This window comes from Lagenorhynchus albirostris, chromosome 17 (genome assembly GCF_949774975.1).
Source record: "Lagenorhynchus albirostris chromosome 17, mLagAlb1.1, whole genome shotgun sequence".
NCBI lineage: Eukaryota > Metazoa > Chordata > Mammalia > Artiodactyla > Delphinidae > Lagenorhynchus > Lagenorhynchus albirostris.
The window spans coordinates 22,660,699-22,680,954 of record NC_083111.1 but is presented as its reverse complement, the minus strand read 5'-3'; the positions used below and the strand labels follow the sequence as shown (position 1 = coordinate 22,680,954).

The 20,256-nt window shown below is 40.4% G+C and overlaps 1 protein-coding gene across 2 annotated transcripts in view; it reads right to left on the bottom strand.

Moving 5' to 3' along the window:
* Window positions 1-1,455: 1,455 nt before the first annotated feature.
* Window positions 1,456-20,256, bottom strand: part of STMN2 (stathmin 2) — a 52,498-nt gene continuing 33,697 nt past the window's right edge. For both annotated transcript variants that reach the window (XM_060127470.1, XM_060127471.1), the window contains 2 exons: window positions 11,296-11,487; window positions 1,456-2,816 (listed from right to left, as the gene is read on the bottom strand). In XM_060127470.1, the coding sequence (XP_059983453.1) occupies window positions 2,757-2,816; window positions 11,296-11,487 (252 nt within the window). In that variant the 3' untranslated portion in view covers window positions 1,456-2,756. The remainder of the gene's footprint in view (window positions 2,817-11,295; window positions 11,488-20,256) is intronic.

Here is a 20,256-nt window from a genome sequence, read left to right as displayed (position 1 = left end):
GGGACCCGATCAGGGTGTAGAGGGGGCTGTAGACTGGCACGGAAGAGACTTCTCAGTTGGCTCCTGTAAGAGTCTGATAGCATCCAAATTAGGGCAGTGGTTATGAAAGCAGAAAAGCAAGGAATGCAGGGCAACTTGGAAGTCAAATCAGTGCTGCCTGATGGTCACTTGGAGGTGGGCAGTGGGGACAGAGGGGAATCGAAGATGACCTGGATAATTTGGGGGAGCTTGAGGATGTTAGTTTTGCTTTAGGCTCCGTGTTTGCCTTAGCAGTTTTCAGCAAATTGCCTGATGAGAAGTCAAGGACCGTTGTCCTGTCCAGCCTGGGAATGCAAGAGGTGATTGCTTGCTAAAGTCAAGGGTGCCGTGTCTCCCTTCTCATTCTCTCACGCAGTGGGAGGGCTGATGGGAGAGTTAGAGTACGGCTATCAGTGCAAGTGTTGTAAAGTCTGGTGCTTGATTCAGGGAGGAGAATAACATTTATCAGTCCTCCACTGTTTCACACATTTTTGAGGGTAGAAGAGATGAGAGGAGGGTGAATCTTCAAATCCATGGGATTATGTGAGTTTTCTTTAAAGAACATTTCAAAGTCGTATACGCAATTTAAACGTAATCCTGAGGAAATCCAGGGCTTAATCACAGGTTCTGGCCCAGTGGAAGCCCTTCAAGTAATGTTTACTGAATTAAGCAACATAAAAATCAGTGCGGAAGTATAGTTTATTTTATGCTAATCAGAAGCTCTGATTGACTTCTGAAAGGAAGATCATGGAATTCATATTTTTAAGGATGTGTATCAATGGTTGCAGTGTTAGATGCCCACAAATAAAGGATATTCAAGATAGGGACCAGGTGGCCTCCACCTTAAACTTGGCGTGTTAGCACTCCTATGGACAATAGCTCAGTTTGTTTATTCGTAAGTCTGTGTGGTTTCAATTATTTATGATTTTCTGCTAAAACTGGATGTGGTTCCTTTGGTCCTGCAGTATCCATCTGGGTCATTGACACGCCCCCGCTGTGTCCGTGTGTGCAGTGTGTTTATTGGCAGTGCAAAATTCGGCAGTATGGCAGGGAAATCACATTTTAACAGGCTGGGGAAAGTGTCCTGTGGCCGCGTGGGAGAACGTGAGGCAGTGCCAGGAAGCTTCCAAGCTCTTTGAGAAGGGCTCTCTCCTGCAGAATCATCAGTCTAAACCTGTGGTATCTCCTTCAATTTTGAATGTTTTTTAAGGGGAACAGATTGAAGCCCTCTCCCGCTGTGTTGGACTGTCAGAGGGAGAGAGAGAAGTGATGCTTCCTGCTGCTCCAGAAGGGAAGTGAATCAGCAGGGCCCTGGTTTCCTTCAAACTCTAATTACTGTCTTTGCTTCTGAGATTGCCTAATGCAACGGCCACCCTTTTAAAATCTGAACTCCAGGGTCTGACACACGGAGGGGCAAGAGAACAGACCAAACCTGTATTAGTTCACAGAACTCCAATTCTTTATTAATCACAGCTTGCTCACAATGACATACAGGAAAATAGCACTAATGAAGAGTAAATATGCAGGCAGCAACCTTCGGGAGTTGGGAGTTGGGGGAGAAACGACTTCAAAACTGCGATAGGTACTTATGGTGGGTATCTGTTGATTCTCTCAGTTGGCACAAACGCCCTGCTTAGCCCCCTTGACTGCATCAGCCCTCATAGATGGAGTAATATATATAAATATTTTTTTAAATAGGCAGGATTGCCTCACACTGGGGAAGAAAGACCAGCTTAAGTGAAAGTCCGCAGTGTTTTTGATTTTGTTTGCGTGTGTGTTTGAATGCAACAATCAGCTCACAGTTTCCAAGTGGAAAAATATTCAGTAGCATCATGTACTTGTACTATAGGTAAGAGCTTAAAATGAACATCATCAATCATGGCATCCACAAATAAGCCACCTGACACATTAATTCATTCCATCAAAAGAACTTAAACTAGAGAATAAGCCCACTTCATGAAAAGCGATTTCACGGCTGCTTGAACCATCTGGGTTAGGATCTGTGTTCAGCACTTTAAAAGGTTCAGCTTTTTGCTTCTACCCAGATTGATCTCAGATCTGTCTTTTTCGTCCATCCCTTTCTAAAGCCAAAGCACATTTGTAGCACATAATCCAGTAGAAGCAGAAGTAAATGCTACGAGTAGTGGTTTTTCTTAGCCTGGTTTTGTAGTTCTTAGGCAGTCAGTAGATTATGAGCGGACAAATGTGGTGATTTGTGTGGAGTTGTAATACCTGTGATCTAGGTATGGTCTCAGTCAAGTTCAGAGATTACCAAGCTGTCTAGGTCAGTAGGCAATGGTGGGTTTCTAGCACCAAAGACTGTCTATTGACCTCATTTTTCTGTTGGAATGAAAAGGGCAGGGAATGGAGTCAGACATGGGGAGCTTCAAAAAGAACAGACCTAGCAAATTCATTTGAGTGGAAAGACACAACATCAAAAGCCTGTTACAGGACATGTAAGATTATGAAATAACTTGCATAATGCAATACTTGTATTTTTTAACAAAAATGTAAGTATTTACAAAATAAGATCCAAGGTATTTTTTAAACATCAAGCAAAACATTCTGCAAAGAGACCGCATTGATTTTTTTTTTTTATTTTTGATTCTGTTTTTTGTTTTTTATAATGAGTTCTTTTTAAACCATGTCATACATTTCCCATACTGATATCGCATGATCCATTATAATATAGGCAGGGGGATTTACTAATGGTGGGGCGTGCCATACCCTCCATCGCTTCAGCCAGACAGTTCGACCTGGAGTTCCTTGTTCCTGCGCACCTCCGCAGCATGCCTCTCCTGAAAAACACCGAAGGGAGACGAGACATCAGGAGCCTCGCCTGGTCCGCAGAGAATTAGGAGGCCCCGCCCACTAATTTGGCTATTATGCGCTTGACTGGAAGTAACCCCCTTTAGCGTCTACCTTTAGGAAATGTTCTCATTTCAAAGAAAGGAAAACGTGGAACCCAATAAGGGTCACATTACAGAAGATCATAGAAGACTAACAGTGTCTAAAAAACTTGTATCACTGTATTTGATTAAAACGATGAACAAAAGATCATATGATTAAGAGAATTTAAAAATTTTTTAAAATTTTTTGATTAAGAGAATTTCGACTATTAGGACTACTGTATAAATCCAGAGAATAGCAATACAATATCATCCTGTCTTCTCTATCATTTTGAACGGTGTTTTTCCTTTTCCCTAACATTTTAAGGGCTTTATAGTTGCCAGTGGACATTTTGGGAGGATGAGATGCAGGAACAAGACTTGTATACTTCCTAAATTCTTAACCCCTTAGTCAAGGGCTTTCAAAACTTGAGTCCAAATGACCTCTCCAGTCTTAGCCTCCACCCTTCTCCTACGCCTGCTTGATTTCTCGGTTTAACGGAATTGTCTTTTTTTTTTTTTTTTTTTGCGGTACGCGGGCCTCTCACTGTTGTGGCCTCTCCCGTTGCGGAGCACAGGCTCCGGACGCGCAGGCTCAGCGGCCATGGCTCACGGGCACAGCCGCTCCGCGGCATGTGGGATCTTCCCGGACCGGGGCACGAACCCGTGTACCCTGCATTGGCAGGCGGACTCTTAACCACTGCGCCACCAGGGAAGCCCCGGAATTATCTTTTCATGCACTTTTCAATGCTGGAGATTCCAAGTCTTCCAGTTCCAACCACCAGGATAGTAAACAGACTCTTTAATCCCTGTAGCGGTTGTCTCTTTCTCCGTGAAGACTTTCATGAGACTGAAAACTATCTCACTTTCCATTTGAAAACCTGCATTAATCTTCCCTTTTTATGTGGCAACTGTTTTATTCTAACTTGCGCTTTGGTCATTTCTGTTCTTATCTCATCAGCTCTCTTAGGCAGATGCTTACTTAGAAGCTCGCTGAGGGCCGGGGCTGCATTTTCTCACTTTTGTTGCACTTGCAGGGCCCAGCAGGTTCTCTTGCACATAGTGCATGATCAATAGATGTTTATTTACATGAGGATCTGGGGCACTAAACTTGATTTGGGAACTAAACTCTCTGAGAAGGGAACTGGTAGGAAAGGTGGAATTCTATTTTTAGTACACAGTTCTGCCTTGGATGACTATAAGCACATGGTCTTGCCTATCATAGGTGATAAATACGTGGGTGTTCAATTGAAACTGAATTTTTAAAATATTAATTGTTATTAGTATTATTTATTTTTCTATTTAGAATATTATTTATATTGCTATTTTACTCCCCTGAAGCTCCAGAAATTTCTTGTGGCTCTATAGCAGGGGTCCCCAACCCCCAGGCCACAGACAGGTACTGGTCCGTGGCCTGTTAGGAACCGGGCTGCACAGCAGGAAGTGAGCGGTGAGCGAGCGAGCGGAGCTTCATCTGTATTTACAGCCGCTCCCCATGGCTTGAGTTACCGCCTGAGCTCTGCCTTCTGTCATATCAGCGGCGGCATTAGATTCTCATAGGAGCACGAACCCTACTGTGAACTGCGCATGCGAGGGATCTAGGTTGTGCGCTCCGTATGAGAATCGAACGCCTGATGATCTGAGTTGGAGCTGAGGCAGTGATGCTAGCGGTCGGCAGCTACTGCAAATACAGATTATCATTAGCAGAGAGGTTTGACTGCAGAGACCATAATAAATCAACTGCTTGCAGACTCATATCAAAACCCTATGAGTGAGTGGCAATTAAGCTGCATCTTACAGAGTAGACTGGACATAAGCAACACACTTCGGGTGTCTCTGTCTCCCATCACCCCCAGATGGAACCATCTAGTTGTAGGAAAACAAGTTCAGGGCTCCCACTGATTCTGCATTATGGTGAGTTGTATAATTATTTCATTATATATTACAATGTAATAATAATAGTAATAAAGTGCACAATAAATGTAATGCACTTGAATCATCCCCAAACCATTCTCCAGCCCCCGCCCTGGGTCTGTGGAAAAATTGTCTTCCACGAAACCAATCCCTGGTGACAAAATGTTGGGGACTGCTGCTCTATAGATTCCTTTAGTTCAGAGGCAATGATCTTGACCAGCTATAAAGTAAATCTTATCATGAAGCTCTATTAATCTCAAGTAGTCTCTGCTTATAGGTTCCTTATAATACTAAGCATTTATTAGGCACTTAATATGTACCAGTTCTGCATAGGTACAGATTTTACCTGTATTCATTCCCTTGATCCTCGAAACAATCCTGTGATGGAGGCTCTATTCTGGTGCCCATTTTACAGATGAAGAAACTGAGGCACAGAAAGGCTAAGTCACTTGCCCAAGATCACAAAATTAAGAAGCAGCAGAGCTGAGACTCCAACCCAGGGAGCCTGGCTATACAGCCCCCATTCAACCACTGCTATATAGCCTCAGTGTGAACGTGAGGAGAAAATTTTATAGTTGTATGGAAAAATGTGTCTTTTCAAATGTAGGTTCTGGGAGAGAAAGGCATGTGCAGCCCTACGTTTCCTTCAAAGATACAGAGTTAGAGTAAACAGGAAGTTGATTCTAGAGAAAGAGTTTAAAAGCAATTTTATTTAATTGGTTTAAATGAGCTTTTTGTCTGTATTCAAAAGCCATGAAGAGAAGAGGGAAAAAACATGTATAGAGAAATCATGTCCTGTCTGGAAATGTCACAGGGGAACTAGCATGAATGCAGCTGACTCTTCTTTCTTTTTGTTCTGCTATGGTGAGGAAAAAGATGCCATACAATCTTTTTCTCATGCAGAAACTAATTAGTAAGACCTGAGCTCTGACAAAAATTGAGAGAAAGCCCAGACCATCACTATGTTAGGAAAAAAAACCAGACTCAAGTCTAAAGATTCATATAAACTCAAATTTATAATATAACAGGAAAGATTATACTCAGTACTATTAGGCTACTTTGGAGCACACATCTTATTCAGCTCAAAATTAGTTGCAAAGAAATGGATTTTGCCACAGGAAAGAAGAAATATAATCTGTGAGCTTGAGATAACATGAAAAGAAAAAGGAAATTTAAATAAATGCTGAGCTTCTGGGAAAAATATTGTTTATTTTCAGGCATTCTAGTAAATCTATTATTTGAAAACCTTACATTCAAATCATCAAATATATACTCAAAATTGTAATGTGATTTCGTATAAAATTGTGGGAGAATCAAAGGCAGATAGGCAGGGGGCGTGTAATTTTCAACAGAGTCTGTTTTTTTTTTAATCAGCAAAATGTTGGCAATTGTCAGACCTTGAGTAAGAGGTTACTGAGGAAGTTGTGATGCTCTGAGAAAGTGCATCAAGAGGTCAAGTCTATTCTTTGATAATATTCATTTCATTATTGAGCTTCTAATATTTGCCAGGCACTGTCAGACACGCTGGGTTAGACAGAGCGAAGCAGATCTAAATTTACAATGTTCTCTACAACTTACCCCCTTGCTCCCATCAATATAATAGTGCTTAAGCGCTTGTATGCAACTATTCTTTTGATATGCAAAAATGTGTAAGAGATGGTTTTAGGAAAAAATTCTGATTCTTGGAGAAAATGTGATTAGAGAGATTTCTGTACTGGAAGCGAAGAAATATGAGGTCTTTCTTTTACTTTACCTTTTAATATCCCCTTCACCTCACTAGGTATCAAATCTAAACAAAAGACTTGAACTAGATGACTTAGGGTATCAATTCCAATCCATGAAATCCTATTATATGAGTATTTAAATGCAAGATGAGATTCAACATCATCAGAATCCTTCTTTTTACTAATAGCTATGAGCTTGCAATGCAAAAGAGGGGTCAGGAGTGAGTCAGGAGTGCAGCAAAGCACATTTTCATACATGAAGATGACGTTGGGCATGGGAGCATATCAACATCCAATGCCGCTGCCAAGTCTGCTTACTGTGCAGTGTTTTAGGATGGCCAAGGTTACAGCTTTAGCTTCGAATAAAAGTTTGGAGTCAAAAAGACATGGGTTCAAACCGAGACTCTGCGATCTGCTTAGCTTTGTGATCTTGGCCAAATGGCTTAACCTCTTTAAGGACCAGGTTCCTTAGATGCAAAATGGGGATGATAACAGTATTTCCTTCTAGGGCTGTAGCTTGGATTAAATTCCATAGCATGTGTCAAATGCCTGGCCTACAGTGAGAAATCAGTGAAAGCTAGTTTAATCCTCTTTTCCCTTTCATTTTTCATTTATCAGACATATTCCATAGGAAATAGTTAACACAAATAGCATTCGTGAATCAGAATGATAAAGAAAAAAAGTCAGATGAGAAGCATGAAAGGTTACAACAGACGGAAATTGATAATGGTTGAAATCTCTATCTAAAGAGTTATATATCATCAAAATCATCTCTTAGAAAAAGAATCACAGAATGTTACTCCCCGAAGAAAAAACATTTTTTATCCTTTCTATATCCAGATTATTTTGTCTATGTCTTTAGCCCTCATGCAATTAAAAAAAAAGGAAACTGTAAATCATAGCTAATGTGATATAGGTGTGGCTAACACAAGGAAAAAGAAGGACATGGAACTCCAATTTACTGATCCATTTCTCAGACAGGTCCTGGTCCACATTCAAAGGGTGTAATTAGAAGTACATTTAAATGTTTGATGTTAAAGTTATATGTTTAATGAATGTATCTATGGTCAAAATGATTATACATGCTTTAACTGATTCTTCAAAACTAGCTATTCACTACAGCTCCTGGTTGGGTTTGACAAGAGAGCTGCTACAACCCAGGGTTCCAAATGGGTCAGTTGGTGGATTTTCTGTGGGATACTGTCTAGTGGGTTAGGGGAAGAAGCACACGTGGGGGAAGGAGAACGTGTCTCTTATCCTTTCTGTATGGCGAGAATAGGTGTTGCCTCTCTCTCTGTCTGTCTCTTTCTATTTTTTAGAAATAGAAACTCCAAGAATAAGAACATTTTTAATTTTACTGCAGGGTCAGTCATAATCCGCAGTGTAGTCATAGACTACAATTTTGAGCCCTGAGCATGACTATTCATGTCACTCAATTTGAGTGACTGAAACAGGTCAGACTAATGCAGGTCTTTGTGGCACAGGCATCTTTTTGCTCACACCCTCTTCATTTGATTCTTTTCTATATGATAAGTTGGAGTGTTGAGATGAAGTGCTAAGGAAACAGAAATGGAAATTTAAAAACAGTGTAACATTCAAAATTGTACTGAGCACAAAGCTAATATGTGTCATGTGTTCAGTAAATGTATCATCATCATCACAACTACATTTATTATCATTAATAATTATTAACCGAATGATTAATAAACTAATAATCATAGGATATGTTCTCATTTAGGAGATAGTAGAAATTGTGAGAGGCATGAGGAATCCTGGGAATAGAATAGAGAGAAAAGAGAGATCATGAGCTGAGTTATGTATGTATGTATGTATGCATGTATGTATGTATTCAAAAATATTTGTTGAGTTCTTCCACATTCTAGGCACTGTGTGTTCAGTGGTGAACAATATAGACACAGTACCTGCCCACATACTACTCACATGTTAGTGTTTTTTTATAGGTGCTCATTTATTCAAGAAATGAATAGTAATATATGTTAAAAAAAAGAGTGTAACATTATTGTTGAAGGAAGAAAGAACATGTTTACAGAACAAAAAATCAAAAAGATTTAAATATCATTTATGACAACATAACAGAACATATTTAAGAAGGCTTTAGCTCAGTGCTTTTCAACCCTGGCTAAATATGAGTGCTTATGGGTAAGCTTTAAAAATGCTGATCTCTGGGTTCCGTCCCAGACAGCTACATCAGAAGCTCTCATTTTAAAGAGCTGTTCAGTAAGTTCTAAAGTGCAACTGGGATTGATTTTGCTTTAGGCTTTCAGTCTTACCTAAAGGCTTTGTGCTAACATGGCTGGGACTCTGACAGGTCTGTGGGAATTCATCAGTGAATGACACTGAGGATACCATCGTAGCCACCATCGAGGGACATGCTCTGCTCAAATGCTCAATTCGATTAATTGAGAAGGAGGGGGACTGAGGGCTGGGTGGTAGGCAGATTGCTGCAAAAGCTCACGTGGAATTGTATCACATCTCTTGGCCCAGTAAGGGCTGTCAAAATGGTGGGCACTTAGTGTGGTCGCCTGATGACTATCTCACTAATAGATGTCATTTCAGTAATAATCACCTTTTGACGTGGGAGATTCCAGAAAAGCTTATGTTATATCGGCAGTTTCATGCACTTTCAGCGTAATTGTTATTATGGATCCTCTTTTTAATTTTTAACTTCATTGCAGTAATTTCATTCAGAAAAAGTCACAATAAAAAACTAACTTTGTCTTATTTTAGGAAGAAGCATAGTAGTTTTAGTACATACAAACACATATACCATATGTCAACAAAAAATCTACAATGTTCTCAAAATACATCAAATGGAAGTAAAGTTAGTATGCTCTAAGGAGTATCTCCACTTTACTGAGAAGATAACAGATCTTGGCTGTCACTGGTCAAAGATTCTATTAGATTTGAAAAGTGTCTCTTTAGCTATGGAATTCCAGGGAAAATGTGGCCCTAAAAATGATGTGGGCTGCATCACTCAGCACAGGATAAAATGCTGTCAGCTGAGATTTACATCAGAAAAAGCTACAAACCGCTAGTTCTCAAACCTGACTGCATACCGGAAACATCTGGAGAGTTAAAAAATATATATGGATGCCTGGGTCCCACCCCTGGAGAGTCTGCAGCTTGATGCCAGGAATATTAAGCATTCCACATGTTGATTATTTCCAGGACAAACTGTATGTATGCATGTATGTACGTATGTATGCATGTATGTAGACATGCAAGTGTGTATGCAAGTATGTATGCACGGAGGGAGGAGACCAATTCTGGGTGAGAGTGAGAAGAGAGAAAAAAAGGAGCTGGCCAGAGGGGTGGGTGAAGAAAAATACACAGAGAGAAATAAATTGCCCATTAAAATCCAGCACTTCTGGGCCTTCCCTGATGGCGCAGTGGTTGAGAGTCCGCCTGCCGATGCAGGGGACACGGGTTCGTGCCCCTCGTGCCCCGGTCCGGGAAGATACCACATGCTGCGGAGCGGCTGGGCCCGTGAGCCATGGCCGCTGAGCCTGCGCGTCCGGAGCCTGTGCACTGCAATGGGAGACCCCCACAACAGTGAGAGGCCCGCATACCCAAAAAAAAAAAAAAAAATCCAGCACTTCTGGAAATAATAGTTAAATATGCAAATTTTATGAACTATTTTACAACTGAAATCAAGAAGGATCTGCTGTGTGTTTGACTATGTGTAATTTTAAAAAACAGTAATGCTCCTGGATAGCCTTGGATTGATATGTCTTTTTTTAATTTAATTTTATTTTTTAAAAATTTTATTTTATTTATTTTTTTATAAGCAGGTTCTTATTAGTTATCTATTTTATACATATCAGTGTACATATGTCAATTTTAATCTCCCAATTCATCCCACCACTTGGATTGATATAAATCTTGCACTGGATATTAAAGGTCTAATTGCCAATCCTGGAATGAAATCAGCATGCCCCATTCCTAGCAATGCCATTTGCTTTTATTTTTTTAGGGCCTAGGATGAGAGATGAAGGTTGATTCACAATTATCCTGAGTAAAAGATACAGTGGTTCTGAGAGAACAATTTCTAGAGGATTTCCGGGGCTGTTCATCCTGACTGATGGGAATAGTTATATGTTCAGGTTGGTGAGAAGAAAGGCACCAGGAAATTGAAGGCACCAGAAAATTGAGTAAATGAAGTTCCCCTACTAGCTTTTAGTGTAGATTTTCCTACATGGAGAGAATGGGTTTTCCGCTGTTCATAAATATTCTGTCCTTTTCTGACAAATGTTTTTCCAAATGTATGGAAATATGTCCAAATATATTTTGACAAAAGCTTTACATATTTATTATATATTAATTATTAGACTAAATATTAAATTTATTATTTTACTATATATTATTATCTTTTATTACTGATTGTATGAAATATTTAATATTTCCAATTTAATATTTTTCCAGTAGATGGGTTCCTAAGATTTGTACCGAAGTCTGTTATACATTTGAAAAGCAGGAATCAGCCTCCCTCAAGCTATTCACCATTGGAAAAATCTGACAGAATTCCAGCTTTAAGTCCTACTCTCATTCTTCAACCATGTTGCAGTGCCCACTAAGGCCATGCTACCCCGGGAAACCCTGCCCATGGGATTAGGTGCCTTATGCACCCACAGCAGAGATTGATTAAGTCTCTGGTGCCTGGGCATTTGAGAGTTCATCTGGCCGTGTTGCATACGAATGTGTGCATCTGCTCAGGACTCTGTTATGATTACCTTTTCCTGCAGACGTTCAATAATAGCAGCTAGATTAGCCTCACGGTTTTCCTTAATTTGTTCCATCTTCAGGATCAGCTTCTCCTCTGCCATTTTGCTGAAGTTGTTGTTCTCCTCCAAAGCCTTCTGGAGGACCTCTCGCTCGTGTTCCCGCTTCTCTGCCAATTGTTTCAGCACCTGAGCCTCCTGAGACTGGGGAAGAAAAACATATCCATCTTAGAATCACCCAGACACAAACCTGGTGGAATAATGGTCCACTGATTCAAGACAGCATTCTTTTCAAATGAATAGTACTTCTAGCCTTGAGCACTGTTGTCAATTCCCTGCTCATCTGCATGCCTTAGAATTCTCTATAGAATGTGCTGAGTGGGGAAATGTAGTAAGCTGAATTTTCAGCTGTGAGTTTTTTGGACAGATTGTTTTAGAAGAAGAAGCATTTTACCCTCCTGGTAGAGTTTTTGTTTTCATAAGTTGCTGCTAAGCATTTATGCAACAGGGAATGCTGTAATTAATCACCTGATGGCAACATCCTTGGAAGCCTGAGGAAAATAGGTGAGGATTGGGGCACGTTCCCATCTTTTTCCTGCCTCATTGTTTTTGATCAGTTGTAGGCTGGGCCCTGCAATGAGCCTTTCAACTTTCCCCAAATTGTTAAATCCACTTTCTCATTTTATTCCATGCCCACCTCTGCTCTTTTTTTTTTCCATGCACCAAATTCTCTTAGGAGACTTTGGGAACAGTGCAAACTCCATCTCCATATGGCCACAGACAACAGAAAGTCCTTTTCCGGCCCCATCTTGAATATGCCAAGGCCACCCAGGTCACCTGTGAAACCCTGTGATTGCTCAGTGATTACAGCAGAAACATCAGAAACCTGTGTACCCCACTCCTGCACGTCCCACACATTTTTGCACACCGTAATTCTCCTGCAGCATCAGGAGGCTATACGGTTCTTTACATTAACAGTCAGAGGGGTGCTTGATAATTATGCCGAGGCCCGGTATCCACCCGCGAGACTCTGACTCTGCAGTTCTTTGGTAAGACCCAGGAAGCTATATTTTTGATAAGCAGCCCTAGTGATTGTAATGCAGGCAGTTCACAGCCTACTTTTTGAAAAATACACTGGCATGCGCTTTGGCATCAGGTCTGTGTTTAAGTGCTAACTGGGTCAATGACCCTGGATATATTAACATCTTTCCACATTCACCTTCTCCTCCAATTATGCAGCTAAGAGCAGTCTTACCCAATACTGAACTATCCAGGTTTAAGACTAAATTATTACACATCCATAGTTCCTGGGTGATTCCTTGGGATCAGCTGGTCCTCTGAGGTGAAGCTTCAGAGGATTCATTGTAAATGTGAATATCTAAACAATGGTAGATCAAACAAACGTTTCATGGGCTAAATATTGGTTACCACTAAAAACATTAATAGGAAGATATTTCAGTTGATGGCAGTGGTCGTGGGCCCTTACTGGAGAGATTGTGATGTATAAACAATACGAAGTCTGACAGGGAAAGAAACTTTTCTTTAGATAAAATTGTACAGGAATGGTAAAATCAGGCAGCCTTAAGAGTCTTTGTTGATGTGGTTATTCTGAAGTTTATCAGGAATATGTCTAGTGACTCATTGGAGATTAAAGAGACAGTTCAGGGAACCAGCCCCACTTCTTGTTTTAACCCCGTAATCGTTTCACTGACATCTTTAGTGGACCCATTTCATTCTTGCTTTGTTGTAGCTTGCAAAAAATCTACTATGAAAAATGATAAAATGTTAACACAAAGTAAGTTCAAGATCAAATGGAGCCTTTCTGGAAAAAACATGAAAAAATATTTTCTAGTTTATTCATCCTCCTGCCTCTAGGTGGGGCTATTGGTAAAACATCCTACATGGATTTTGCTTATCTACTGCTACCGGGACTACTGAATCGTGACACAGGGAAAGAGAGACTGACAAAAGGTGTGTGTGTGTTTAAAGTTTCTCTCTGAGAAAAGTCTTCACGAAATTATTTTTTTGGCATACGCATAAAGATAGTAGCTATCTCGTAGGACTATTTGTCAGCATCAAATGAAATAATGTTTGCTAGGGATTCAGCACAGTGTCTAATATGGAGGAAGTTAGTACTGAGCAAACGGCAGCCATTATTATTGAAAGGAAAACTCAAAACACTTGTGACAGGAGAGGACGGCAATTGAACCTCCTGCTACACCTAAGCTCAGATGCAGAATCTTGGTTATCTCACGTGTGCAGGATATCTGTTCACATTCCTTTAGTTATGGACGGTGAGTAGATTCAGGTGTCCTCGTGGTTGGTGACAGTCAGCCCTTCCTTAACTCCGTCCTCTCCACCAGCACACGTACACTGAATGGGGCTGTACTGCTAAGAATTTTCACGGTTAAGGAAGCACCACAAAGAAGTAAGAGGAAATGACTTTGATCTTTCATTTCAGAAAGTTCAATTCAATTTACGTAACCTAAGTCCAGAAAACTTTTTGAGGGAGAGAAGTCTGGGTTATCACAAAACAAGGGTGCAATGTGTCCAAGAATTATGGATAAGATTGGGGCCTTAGGTGTCTCTTGTCATGGGCAGAAAACGGTGGGGCAGCTTCAGGAAACCGAAGAACACCAAATCAATCAAAATAAAGCAAAACAAAAATTTTCCAAATCCTCTATAGCAGTGCTTTTAGATTGTATTCCTCTGTAAGACATGGTCCATCAGCCAAGGCTGCTGAAGCCAGTAGATACGTGAACTTTCTGCTCGGTATGTTAGTAAGTTCCTTTCCCCTCCTCTTTCTCCCATAGATCAGTGCTTCCAGCACTGCCCTGGATAGGATCTACCTGGGTTTTTCTGTGGCCCTTTCTCGCAGAGTTATCGTGGATAGTTATCCAGAAGCAACTGCATCGTTTTTAATTTTCAGATGCTCAAATTAACTTTGGCACTTTGTGAAATCGTGTTGAAACTTGATGTTTATATTTGTGCTCTTAATTTTCTTTTGTGAAAGAGCCGAAACCAGTCGGGAGACAGCAGGGGAATAGGATTGAGAAGGGAAGGCCTTGGCATTGTAAGGGTAATAGAGCAATACATTCCTTTTCAGATCTCTTGCCTTGGTGGGACACATTTGGTCTGTGTGAACACAGACTCCCTCGGGGGCCCATAATCACGAAAGGAGGGAGGCCTATTGCATTTGTGGAGTGTGGCATTTGGCTCAGTTCGAAATGCCTCAATGAATGGCGTTAGTACTTTTGCAGCCGCTGGGGCTAAATGAGATTACCCAGCCTAGGTGTCAAGTGCATTCCTTTAGCACAATTAATGGGGTGAAACAGAAACAGAAGGCAGTACAGAACGTTCTCACGTGAGGCCGCTGCTCAGTGATGAAGACCTGCCTAACTGGGCCAGGCCACCCTTCAGGGCCACTCCATGGAGCCTTTCCTTACGCACTGGTAGGGATTGTTATAACCACCATTGCCTCAGCTCATGCATTAGTAGGATCTAATAATTATATATGTTTCAAATATTTAAAGCTCAAGTCCATGCAAAAAAAAATACAGGATGAGAAGTTGATTATGGAAAGAATTCCTCACCAAGAAAATACGTCTGCCTCCCTGTTTTGATTCTTCCTCATACGTACTCAACTCTTAAATTCTTCCATGGAGCTAACAGCCCTGAGGGCTTTGACCTCAGTTCCTAGGGTCTCTGGAACTCCACTGCTGCAGAGAGTCATAATTCTTCTTCCTTCTTACATAGCCTGGCCTCCAGATATCACCACCTATAACCTCTAACTTTGTTCCTGGGGAGAAATTGATTCTATGAATACAGCTTTAATCCCCCCAGTCACAGCCTCACTGGTCCTGATTCTAATATTTCTATCAATAAGCAAATAAGTATTTTGTCCAGAAAACTGCCTTAAAACAGAAAATGAGTGTGAGGATGTGATATATAAAAGTAGAAGCATTTTCCTTCATTTCGGTCAGAGTAAAGTTTTTGCTACGTGGTCGAATAGGTATTCTTACTTTATTCCTTGTTTGGGCAGATTAGCAGAAAGGAATCTTGATTGACTTATAGGGAGGCTGGAGAGGTGGGATTTGCTAAACGTTGTTAAAACTAAATTGTTTAAGGCAAAAGGATCTGACCACGGAGGAGCATTTCTGAATAGCATGTACCTAATGTGGAAGGTCACTGAAATGCGGAAATAGAAAATGAGGGCATGATTCAGGTATAATGCGAATGTCAAGGCAAAGTATTTATAGAGCTAAGACATCCAGCATGATGTTCTGGAAGATGAAGAACATCTCCATCTTGCTATTGTAATAGCGGAGCCACAAGGATGGTGAACACCTATTCTGGGCATAAATTTCCTCACACTGAACTCAGTATCACTGAAATAATTACAAGAGACATACGTGAAGGGAAAAATAATGAGATGGTGAGAAGAATTATTGTACATTTAGGAACACTTTAACTATATAATTTTCCAAAGAGGTTCATTACCATTTCTTATATTACTGAGTATAAGCATTTAATTACTGTATAATGAAATGGAAGATAAATTTGAGTTAAGTGGTATAATAAAACTCATTTTACTTTGTGTACACAGAGGAGATTTAAGACTATATTTTAGATAGTGCTAGTTTTTATTCCTATGTGTTCTGAAGTATACACGTTTCTACCTCTATTTTCTTTTAAAGTATTTTTTTTGATATGGACCATTTTTAAAGTCTTTATTGAATTTGTTACAATATTGCTTCTGTTTTACGTTTTGGTTTTTTGGCCGCGAGGCATGTGGGATCTTAGCTCCCTGACCAGGGGTCGAACCCTCACCCTGCATTGGAAGGTGAAGCCTTAACCACTAGACTGCCGGGAGGTCCCCATACCTCTCTATTTCTTGTCCCTTTTCATCATTTGGATATATTTCTTGCCTTCTAGAACCATTTATCAGACGCTAGATCTCCTAGTACCTAAGTGCTTTTACGGTAGTAGGTTAGATGATGTGTCTCTAATTATTTGCTTTACTGTTAACAATGAAAATACATTATTAACCCAGCTAAAGTCACAAATAAAGCCTTGTTAAATATGGTGATTGAGTATAATTATGTAAAACAAAAGGGTTTAAAATTCACTATGTGTTGAAGAGTCAGAAGTATAATAAGAAATTTAAAATGAGTGAAATCTAAACACCTTTAGAATGAGTCCTTCTGCCAGAGTCTGTAGTGCATTTACTGTGGTGAACTCCTAGCAAAAGAATCACGGGGGTGCTCTTCACACACGGGGAGAGTCTGTGGACCATATGTCACATTCTCTAAGGAGCAGAACGCTTCCTGAATGTTGAATTGTGAATAATCCAGCACTTTAGCTCATAATCATTGCTATACAAACCACCCCTCTTTTACTGGATTCGACTTTAGTTGCCATCTACAATGTGAGATGCCGACAAATGGAAAAGGTAAGTCTATCATGTCTGGTGACAAATGGTCCACTTCGAGACCATATTATTAAAAATAACCAACACAGATTTCTTTCGGAGGTTCGATGGCTTTGGAGTTGATTGTGCCAGTATTGTCAGTACGCCAATTGTAGTTTACTGGAGTGGTTTGAATAACTTTCTTTTTAATTTAATTGATTTTAGCATGAGATTTTATCAATATCATTCAATTCCTTAAGTTTTCATCATTTTTTTTTTTTTTTTTTTTTTGCGGTACGCAGGCCTCTCACTGTTGTGGCCTCTCCCGTTGTGGAGCACAGGCTCCGGACGCGCAGGCTCAGCGGCCACGGCTCACGGGCCCAGCCGCTCCGCGGCACGTGGGATCTTCCCGGACCGGGGCACGAACCCGTGTCCCCTGCATCGGCAGGCGGACTCTCAACCACTGCGCCACCAGGGAAGCCCCATCATTTTTTTTTAAGAATACTAATTTTTTCAAGCCACTTTTAGTGGGGGTGAACTATTTATATATCTGTTACCTATCAAACCACCTTTGTAATTTGATAACTAATATTTTAAAATGTTTAAAAATATTTATGAAATGTATTATACAGTAACATTTCAGCATCTGCGTTAATGAGAAGCTTTCTTTATGAAATCATGAGGTTGCTAGATCATCATCTCTGTGAGGTTGGAATTGGATGTGTTTTTACATGATAATAGCTGACACTTTCACAGTGCTTGTGATATGGAATAACTCTTTTAATTCTCACCATAACTCCAGGATGTATGTCCTATTGTTAGTCTCATTTTACAGATGGATAAAATAAGACATAGTGAGATTAGGGACTTGCCCAAGGTCACACAGCTATTAAGTGGCGAAACCAGATTTTGATCACAGGCATTCTCTTAACCATGTGTTCTTAACCACTATGCTTTTAAAGATGTTCTTAAACACTGTGTTTGTCTTGCCATATCACATAATTTATTGTCCAAACGGGATACTTACGAGATTGAGATAATAATGATAACCAAACAGTAGGAATAAGCTGGGGTTGTCCTGGGCCAACTGGAATGTATGGTTGGCTTAGCTCTGCTGCCTCTCACTAAATAAATGTTTGTTGAATGAATAAATGGATAGATGGATAGATGGATGGATAACCGAAGAGTTCATATCATTTCATCCACATGGGTAAGCTGCTGTATGGAAACTTTAATTTCAAATAATGAGCTTCAAATCTGACCTCATGAGGTAATGTGGTCTCATGGAGGTGAATACTGATTCTCGGAGATAATCAAAGAAGGAAGAAAAAAATCAGGAAAAGGACTTATTCCTTTTATAATAATCTTCTACCAACTGATCAATGGAGCATTAATTCTGGTTCAAAGGAGCCTAAGGGAGGAGCATTTAACGTAGTGATCAGATGGTCAGTGCTGCAATAGTTTCAACAGATGGAGTGAGGAATTGGGGAAACTGCCAAAACATCGAACACAAAGTGAATTGGAGCCCACACAGAGATGAGTCAGTGGCAGCCCTCCAGCTCTAGATCCAGCAGGCTCCAGCAGCATGGCCGAGGTAGGTCACTGCTTCCCAGACATGATCTCTAAACTCAGGTCCCAGAAGCAAGTCTTTCAAGGGTACTAATGGACGGGGAGGGGTCTCATAACCTTTTTGTTTTAAAAGCCCTATCAGGAGTCATATTTCACCTCTGTGAAATACCTGTGTCTATCTTAATCCTTACTTTGAGTTAGAATTATGTTAATTTAGTGAGAGAATGCTTATTTTATGATAATCAAAAATATTAATTGGCAGTTATAGATGCTTTGATTATAACCATGACAAAAGGAATTGATTAATACTTATTTAAATGTATTATGTTTGGTAGGCGGAATCTTTACAAACTTTTAGCTTGTAGGAAAGGAAATGGAACCAGGGCAATATAAGTGCTGCCGGTCACTCGACTAGGTTGGACATCTGAGTATTTCTGAAAGCCTTTAGTGACTCCTCATTTCTTAGATAAAATAGAGTTTGAATACCTAACCTAGCATTGAAGGCCCTCCACAATCTCACCTCACTACTCCCTACCCAAGGCCACTAGCCCAAACTACTGGTCTACCCACTGCCCTGAAAACACACTTTCTGCACTCTCACCTCTGGGTATCCTTAGTTCTGGAACCATTCTCTACATCTAGCACACTTTCATGTCTTCTCTATTTATCTAACACTATTTATTTTTCTAGTCACCCAGCTTTTTAAAGTAGATATTTCTCTGAACAGAGGCTGTGATTCACAAGGAGTGAAATGGTTTCATCTTCCCAATGAACTTCTTTTTCATTTGAATTCAGAGTCCTTAAAAATGCTACCTCTAGGGCTTCCCTGGTGGCGCAGTGGTTGAGGGTCCACCTGCCGATGCAGGGGACACAGGTTCGTGCCCTGGTCCGGGAAGATCCCACATGCCGCGGAGCGGCTGCGGCTCCAGCCGCTGAGCCTGCGCGTCCGGAGCCTGTGCTCCGCAACGGGAGAGACCACAACAGTGAGAGGCCTGCGTACCGCTAAAAAGAAAAAAAAAAAAGCCTCTAACCTCAGTTCCTACCTCAGTCTCCCCTTGCTCCTTCTGCTCCCACCATACTGTCCTCTGTGTTATCTCTCGAATAGTCCTAGCATACTCCTACCTCAGGGCCTTTGCACTTGCTGTTCTCTTTACTTCAAACTCTGTCCCCCAGAGAAGAGTCCCATGGCTCACTCCTTACCTTCTTGCCTTCTTTTCAAATGTTTTCCCTCACTATCTTCATGCTTCTTTTCAAATGTTCTCATATTCAAGAGGCCTTTTCTGACCACCCCATATGAATAGCACTTTTCGCCCCAGAACTACCAATTCTCTTTGTCCTGCTTTATTTAGTACCATCTTACTGGGTTGAGCATGTGACCTGGCACAGGTCACTGAGACTCAATTCTAAGACTTCTGTTAGAACTATTAGGAAAGAGAAGCTCTCTTTCTGCTGGAGTTGCTAATTTGTGAGAAAAGTAATTTGGGACTGACTGAAACAAAAAATCCTTGGTATTGAGACCAATTAGTTGCAGAAATAAATGATAAATGTAAAAAGAAATATTGAGCTCCTGGATCAAGCTGTTTTTGAAGCTGTAACCACTCTGAGGATTTTAGTCCCATACCCTCTTTTTGCTTCATTTAGTTGAGTTGGGTTTTGGTTATATGCATATCCTCACTTAGATAGTTACTGAGATATATGCACTTGCTAAAGGCTCTTTAAAGAGAATTAAAGAATTTAAAGAATTCTCTTTAAAGAGAATTAACAGTTCTTCAAATGAGTGCTAATTAAGTCAGTACAACCCAATAGAAAAAAATCAATTAACGATTTCTTAAGCTGTCACTTTCTGTTAATTAGTTGTATTTTCTTCTAATTAAAACCCTAGTACCTGGACATAATCTATATAATGATTTTTTTGAAAATTTTAGTAAGAGCAGAAATGTGACAGAATACTGATTTTAAAGGGCTCCAAAGAATATTTTTCCTGGGTGTCGCAA